Source organism: Herpailurus yagouaroundi, unplaced genomic scaffold (genome assembly GCF_014898765.1).
Source record: "Herpailurus yagouaroundi ecotype Mexico unplaced genomic scaffold, PumYag 159, whole genome shotgun sequence".
Classification (NCBI taxonomy): domain Eukaryota; kingdom Metazoa; phylum Chordata; class Mammalia; order Carnivora; family Felidae; genus Herpailurus; species Herpailurus yagouaroundi.
This window is the reverse complement of record NW_024412400.1, coordinates 37,443,670-37,451,933: the sequence shown is the minus strand read 5'-3', so window position 1 is coordinate 37,451,933 and position 8,264 is coordinate 37,443,670. Positions and strand designations below refer to the sequence as shown.

General features: G+C 38.6%; 1 protein-coding gene across 5 annotated transcripts in view; it reads left to right on the top strand.

The window, feature by feature from the left end:
* TFDP2 (transcription factor Dp-2) overlaps window positions 1-8,264 on the top strand; it is a 182,282-nt gene that overhangs the window by 129,306 nt on the left and 44,712 nt on the right. For 4 of the 5 annotated variants that reach the window (XM_040480368.1, XM_040480367.1, XM_040480370.1 and 1 more), the window contains 2 exons: window positions 1,688-1,809; window positions 3,227-3,274. In XM_040480368.1, the coding sequence (XP_040336302.1) occupies window positions 1,688-1,809; window positions 3,227-3,274 (170 nt within the window). The remainder of the gene's footprint in view (window positions 1-1,687; window positions 1,810-3,226; window positions 3,275-8,264) is intronic. The other variant, XM_040480369.1, reaches the window with a different exon arrangement.

The window sequence follows — 8,264 nt, the reverse complement described above, 5'->3', positions numbered from 1 at the left end:
CTCTCTCTGTCCCAAAAATAAATAAATGTTGAAAAAAAAATTTTTTTAAATGTGTTTGAAGAGGAGCATCTGGGGGCGCCTGGGTGGCGCAGTCGGTTAAGCGTCCGACTTCAGCCAGGTCACGATCTCGCAGTCCGTGAGTTCTGATGGCTCAGAGCCTGGAGCCTGTTTCCGATTCTGTGTCTCCCTCTCTCTCTGCCCCTCCCCCGTTCATGCTCTGTCTCTCTCCCAAAAATAAATAAAAACGTTGAAAAAAAAAATTTTTAAATGTGTTTGAAGAGGAGCATCTGGGTGGCTCTGTCAGTTGAGTGTTTGACTCTTGATTTTGACTCGGGGTGTGATCACCGGGTCGTGGGATTGAGCCCTGCCTCGGGCTCCAAGCTGAGTATGGAGCCTGTTTAGAATTCTCTCTCTCTCTAAGGGGCGCCTGGGTGGCGCAGTCGGTTGAGCGTCCGACTTCAGCCAGGTCACGATCTCGCGGTCCGTGAGTTCGAGCCCCGCGTCGGGCTCTGGGTCGGGCTCTGGGCTGATGGCTCAGAGCCCGGAGCCTGTTTCCGATTCTGTGTCTCCCTCTCTCTCTGCCCCTCCCCCGTTCATGCTCTGTCTCTCTCTGTCCCAAAAATAAATAAAAACGTTGAAAAAAAATTAAAAAAAAAAAAAGAATTCTCTCTCTCTCTGTGTCTCTCTCTCTGTCTCTCTGTCTCTCTCTCCCCAACTCAGGCTCTCCCTCACGCTCCCTCTCAAATTAAAAAAAAATTAGTAACAAATAAAATGTCTTCAAAGACTATTTAATGACATGAGGAAATGCTCTTGAAAAAGAAGATAAAATTGCATCTGTATAATAATCCAAATTGTGGGGAGCCTGGGTGGCTCAGTTAAGCTTCTAACTTCAGCTCAGATCAGGATCTCCTGGTTTGTGACTTCAGGTCCCACATGGGGCTCTCTGCTGTCAACGCAGAGCCCCTTCAGATCCTCTGTCTCCCTCTCTTTCTGCCCTTCCCCCACTCTCCATGTGCACATACATGCTCTCTCTCAAAAATAAAAAACATTTAAAACATGGGGCACCTGGGTAGCTCAGTCAGTTAAGCGTCCAACTTCAGTTCAGGTCATGATCCTGCAGTCCATGAGTTGGAGCCCTACATTGGGCTCTGTACTAACAGCTCAGAGCCTGGAGCCTGCTTCAGATTCTGTCTCCCTCTCTCTCTGCCCTTCTCCCACTCACACTCTGTCTGTGTCTCAAAAATGAATAAATGTTAAAAAAATTTTTAAATAAATATAATAATAACAAGCTAAATTGCATAATGCCTTTGTATATATTTGGACATGAAGATCCAATTTACTGTTGCCCTAGTTTGAATACTTCAAGTTCAACTGCAGTTAGGTTCTGTAATTTCAAAGAAAGCTTCTTGCTTTTCTGATTTTTAAAACATTGTTAGTTACCAACTTAATCCTTCCAAATTGCTGTTCACTTGCTGAAACCTGAAACCATATCACTATTCAAGATACTTGTGCTTTAAGATCCTAGAATATAAGCAAATCAAAGTTTATGATTTAGATGATTGATATTAAGTACATTTTAGGCAGTGAGGGTTCCTCCTTATATGTAGCTTAGCAGTCAACATGATTTTCTACATGTATGCTTTTCTTTATAATTAAGAATATTATTTTCTGTGTCCTAACTTTTTAGATTATAAGCACACCACAGAGACTAACCAGTTCAGGAAGTGTTCTGATTGGGAGTCCATATACCCCTGCACCAGCAATGGTTACTCAGACACACATAGCAGAAGCTACTGGCTGGGTCCCAGGGTAAGACTGTTGTTGCAAGTTACCATTTTTAAAACTTTTTTTAAGCTGTGATCTTTTCCTCTCACTCTCTTGTCTTCTGTTCTTGTTTCATGTTAGTCTAGTCCTTAAAAACTAATGTGTGGCCTTTAAAATCACCTGTTTTATTTCACTTTATATCTCAGATATGAAGCAATCATTTTTAAATACAATATGGAGCAATCATTTTTAAATACAATAATTTGTACCTGTGTCTTCTGACTTTTTCACCTCTCAAAAAGTACTGTTTTTATGATTATCACATTTAGCTGCTTTGGAGATGCACGAACTATATTGTTTTAATAAACATAAGAAAAGAGTTACATATTAAGTGTTGGCTATCCTCCGAATTTCCTGTAACTTTTTATTTCCTTCAAAACCAGAAAAGGAACTAGGGAAAAGAAGCCAAATACATTAAAATTTTTATTGCGTTTTTTCTTGATCCTTTTAAAACACTGGACAGTTAAATCAATATCCCTTGTGTTATTCATTTACCACTTTTAGTATTAAACTTTTACATGTTTCATCTCTGCCTGTAGATACCCTTACCCAGCCTTTCTCTGCTCCTTATCATTTTACCATTTAATCGTCCTGTAAAAGAAAAAAATCTTAAGATAAAGGACTCAAAACTTCATTCTGTCACTTTAGAAGTTATTTTCGTGGTGACATACTGTACTCGTAGTTCTGTTTGACTTACAATTGTGAGTTAGCAGACAGTAAATTTTGGTTGTGTAAGAGCTTTCTTGTTCCCAGGATGTTAAATAATCCTGGCAAAGTGTTTTAAGCCATATACATGTTCATGTGTATACACATATAAACACACATTAGAGACAGAATAGTTTCATATGAATACATCCTTTTCCACTATCAAATGAGATGAAACACCATCACCTGTAATCCCATGGCCTCTATTCAGTCCTTAATACACGAGGACCTAGAAGTTACCTCGGATTTCTGCACAGCCTTGAGAGATTATAACATGAAAGCCACGCCTGTGCCAGTCGTGTTGGCCTGCTTTGGAGATGGCCAGGGTTTGGGTATTTTCAGCCCAGCTGTGTTTCATATTAGGGGTGGAATGATTGCTCTGTTGTTCTGGAATGAGTCATACTTTCTGTGCCTTTCTAAGTCTGCAACATTTCTTCCCATATTCCTCGAGCTCATTTCAGCCTACAGTATTATATTGTGGTCTTTTTGATCCTATGATAAATTTTATTATGTTGTGATCTCTTACTCCTATGATAAAATTATAGTTTTTATTTTATGGACATATCTTTCATGTTTGTTAGGTTTTGTGTTTGCATATATTTGCTGTGAAACTAGACAAGTTACAGTAAATTATTCATAAAATAAAGTTGTGTTTAAATACCTGTTCTTTTTATGCTATCTTTTTTTTTCTTTTTAGTGATAGAAAACGAGCTAGAGAATTTATAGATTCTGATTTTTCAGAAAGGTGAGTATAAGCGTTAAGTGTTTTGTTTGAGAGATGCAACTATGTAGAGAGGAGTTTGATGTCTGGACGATTCTAGTTTAATTAGAGATGTTTTTCTTCACAGGACTTAATTGAGTTTCTGCCATTATTTTATACCTCAGTGAGTGTTGTATTTCATTTGTCATTACATAAATTCATTATATTTACATAGGTCCAAAAGAAATCATCCTGTTAGTAGATTGTCTGTTGGTAGTGTATTATTTAGCCCTCTCCCTCCTTTTGGAGGATGAACGTGTCCTACCAAAGTGAATATTCGACGTTACCTCAACATGCCCAGATTTTTTAAAAAGAAGTTTTATTGAACACATTTAAAGATTGTAGTAAAGTCTCACTTCTTTCTTAACTAATAAGTCGAGTACAGTATAACATTCCTTAGACTATTAGGACAGTGTTTCTCAGTGTGCATCAGAATCACCTGTGGAGGGGCGCCTGGGTGGCTCAGTTGGTTAAGCGTCCAGCTTCAGCTCAGGTCACGATCTCGCGGTCTGTGAGTTCGAGCCCCGCGTCAGGCTCTGGGCTGATGGCTCAGAGCCTGGAGCCTGCTTCCGATTCTGTGTCTCCCTCTCTCTCTGCCCCTCCCCCGTTCATGCTCTGTCTTTCTCTGTCTCAAAAATAAATAAAATGTTAAAAAAAAAAAATTAAAAAAAAAAGAATCACCTATGGAGTATTGAACGCAGTATGAATCTCTACCAAGTCAGAAACTCCAGGAATAAAAACGATCATGTAGGGTCATTAAAGTTCAGTATGCCATGCAAGCCACTACATGAGGTACCATATTAATGTTGTGCTGGTTCTTTTTTTTAAGTTTATTTATTTTTGAGAGAGAGAGAGAGAGAGAGAGAGAGAGAGAGAGAGAGAGAGAGAGAACACAAGGCAGGGAAGGGAGAGAGAGAGGGAGAGAGAGAATCCCAAGCAGGCTCTGCACTGTAAGCACAGAGCCCAGTGTGGGGCTCGATCTCACTAACCCTGAGATCATGACCTGAGCCAAAATCAAGAGTTGAATGCTTAACCAACTGAGCCACCCAGGTGGCTCTATATAAGAGCCACCAGGGGCTCTATAGTGCCCCAGTGTGGCACTATATTAAAATAAGACCTGTTGTCTTCGAGGCAGGAATTCTGTAAGGTTGTTACTTAATGTCTTAAATAAAACTTCCCCAGCTATGCTTTCTAAATTTGATTTTTGGTTTTTGATTCTAAGATCTTTTAACTCCTTCTTCCAGTGGTGTTTTAATCTCTGTTCTTTTGTTAGGTCATTTGCTCTCAGAATAATAAATAGTTTTCTGTCTTATCTCTTTTCTAGTTTGCCACCTCTGATTTGCTGTGCCCTGAGAAACTAGGTAGCCAAATGCGTTAACATTCAGTCTAAAATAAAAATGAGAAGACTCTGAGTGAGGACCTTGAGGCGATATATATTTTTTAAAATGTGTGTTTTCTTGCATTGAGACTGGCTGTACTTCTGTTCCTTTGTGGCATTTGTTGCTTGCTTCTTGGTTCTTAATTGTTTTGAACAGATAAAATCATGTCTGAGAAACTGCTATATCATATAGAAATATATGGGGAAATATATTCTTTTCTTCCTAATGGAAATTCCTCTTTCTAGCTCCTGCTGGTCTTTGTGTTTATCCCTGGAAAGGGCAGCAGTACAAGTTCTTATGATGTATTCAGCAATGCATAAGGCCTTAAAATAGTACTTTTCATTTGTTATGATTGGTGACCCTTATGTACTGCCAACAATATAAAAAACATGATTCTACTTACACTCCTTCATAAGAGAGACCTCTAAAGATCACATATAAAAGTGCCAGATTGAGTTTGTTGGTGTAAACACTGATTCAACTTTTCCTTTTTGCATATGATTCAGTGATCTTTTTTTCTAGTGATTTTTATTCTTTTTATTTTTTAATGTAACTTTTCTACAATGAATCCCACCCCCACCCCCACAATCAAGTCACGAAGATTACTGCATGTGATTTTTTTAATGTTTATTTATTTATATTTATAGAGAGGGAGAAAGAGAGAATGCAAGCAAGGGAGGGGCAGAGAGAGAGGAGAGAAAGAATTGCAAGCAGGCTCCATGCTGTCTGTGCAGAGCCCAACAAGGGCTTCATCAGGAACCATGAGATCGTGACCTGAGCTGAAATCAAGAGTCAGACACTTAACTGACTGAGCCACCCAGGCACCCCTATTGTTTTTCTTACAAATGTTTATTTTCCTCCAAATGCATTGTGTTCTTCTGTAACGCTGTGAAACATCTTTGTTTCCCTTCTCCCAGAGTTGAGGTTCAAAAAGCCAGCTCTCAACCATAGACTAGTCTTTATCTCTTCAATGTTTTGTATGTTGATTTAGTATTATATCTGTAAGTATTTGTATTTGTTTTCTTCAGGGATTTATACATCAGTATATAGGGATACGTTCAATGTTTTTATCCTCATCTTACCACTTGACAGTGCAACTTTAAGTATGTCTTACACAACTGTTCCTTTGTCAAGGTCATTTGTGAGAGCACGTCAGTTTCTGAAGAAATCTTGTTTGGTAGGTAAAGGATCCTTTGAGGGATTCTCCTTAGTTTTTTCCCTGTATTCTGATCCACTGGACTTCTTTTCAGAGAGCTCGTAGAAGAAGCTGTGAAAATCCCCTTTCTGTTCTTGTCTGGGGGGTTAATCCTGAAACCTGTTTGTTCACTCTCTCTTTCTTCCTTTGGACAGAATCTGATGGTGTCTTCTACATGCATCTCTTCCAGATCTATTTCCATTTGGACCTCTGCTGAGGGATTCAGAAGGTCCTGGGTGCCCCACAGGCAGCAATGGCAGCTTGTGGGTGTTCTTCTTTGTTCTTGTCTTAAACGAAGATTTGGCACGCTAGTGTTGTATTCTTCCTGCAGGCTCATGTAATCTCAATATCTTTTTGTTGGCGGAAAAGTTAGAATTCCACTTATTTTTAATAAAATAATAATTTATAATTAACTAATGTAAACTGTAATAAGCTAATAGTAATCAAAATCAGTATAGTTAATATGTGTACAGCTTCAATGATGTTTATGAAATTGTTCATTTAGCAAACATTTTTAATATCTACTAACTTATGTTCTAAGCATTGGAGAGAATAATAAACAAGACAGGTAAGTCTGCCCTTAGAGAGTTTATATGGGGGGGGGGGGTGGGGAGTATAATAAGCAAATAAGATTATTTTTATTTTTTTTATTAAAAATTTTGCTTAATGTTTATTTTTGAGAGAGACAGAGTATGAGCCGGGTAGGTGTAGAGAGAAAGAGAGAGACACAGAATCTGAAGCAGGCTCCAGGCTCTGAGCTGTCAGCACCGAGCCTGACATGGGGTCAGACTCACAACCGTGAGATCATAACCTGAGCCAAAGTCAGATGCTTAACCAACTGAGCCACCCAGGCACCCCAGATTATTTTTAGATTACGGTAAGTGGTATACAAAAAAAAATACGAAAAGTGATTATGGCTACCTTGGAGAAAGCCTCACAAGGGAGGTGATATTTGAATGCAAAGGAGTCAGGCTGCTAAATAGATTAGGTGAGGTGGGGGAGACAGGGATTCTGGGCAGAGGGAGTGGCAGATGTAAAGCTCCCAACTGAGAGCAATGGGCAGTGGCAAATGTAAAGCTCCCAGCCAGGTTGATGTATTTGGGGAAGCACTGTGGCCTGGAGATAGTTTGAAAAGCAGAGTGATATGACATGAGGGTGGAGAGGTAGGCAGGGTTCAGATCATGATGAAAGACCTTTGTAGGTCCTGGTAGGGAGTTTGGTTTCTGTTCTAAGGAGGATTTTCAGCAGGGAAATGGCATGATTTAAGTCACTGGCTACTGAGGGGTAAATGGATTCTAAGGAGACAAGGACAAAAGCAGGAAAATCAGAAGACTATTGCAGAGGACAGTGGCCTGGCAGTGGAGATGGGGAAAAAAAATGGATAAATGATAGACATAGAACCAACAAAATGTATTGATAGATTAAAGGAAGGAAGAGGAGAAATAAAGGATAGCTTTGGTTGTTTTGCATGAACAGCTAGGTGAATATTGATGCCATTTACATTTAGTGTATTTAGGAGTAGGTTTGGGAAGAATTTTGTTTTAGACATAATGAAGTTCAATAAGTTTATTAGTTATCTAAGTGATGGTATCATTAGTATATAAGTAGTATCATTAGCACATAAGTGGTCGCAAGCCTAAATGATACAACCCAAGGAGGGAGAGAATGAAGATCCATAAGGAATAAATATTTATTTCCCATTTCACACCTCCTCTTCCACCCATACCCAACACAATGGATACATACTTCCAGGAAAGTAAAGAGGTTTTTTTAAGTTGTTTTACTAAGTTACCACATGAAATTATTTTGCTGATTTACGTATTCTTGTTGGCTCATTTAAGTGGGAAATGAAGTTTTCATTACTTTTGTAAATAAAAATAAATTATTGGGAAAATATAAGAAGACAGTGGTTATAGGTTCTAGTTAAGCACCTGGAAAGATAATATTCTTTGGGTATAATTCATCTGAATTCTTCAAACGAAGTTATAAAAGTTAACATGCATTTCAAACTATACCATATTAGTAGTTTTATTTTCTATTTATTTTCCTTTTTTTTTCCTCAATTTGGCTTTATTTGGTAAAGAACACTTCCTACTGGTTTCTTTATTAGATTAATAAACTAATAGAGATCATAGTGTTTATACCCTATAGCCATAGTTTGGTGTTATTTGGAAAGAGGGTCCTGGTGGTCCAAATAGCTCGATTCTGAGAAAACTTAAGTAAAGTAAACTCTAAGATTCAGATAGTGAGTTGGGCACCTGGGTGGCTCAGTTGGTTAAATGTCAGACTCTTTTTTTTTTTTTTTAATTTTTTTTAAGGTTTATTTATTTTTGAGGGAGACAGAGCGCAAACAGGGGAGGGGCAGAGAGAAAGGGAGACACAGAATCTGATGCAGGCCCCA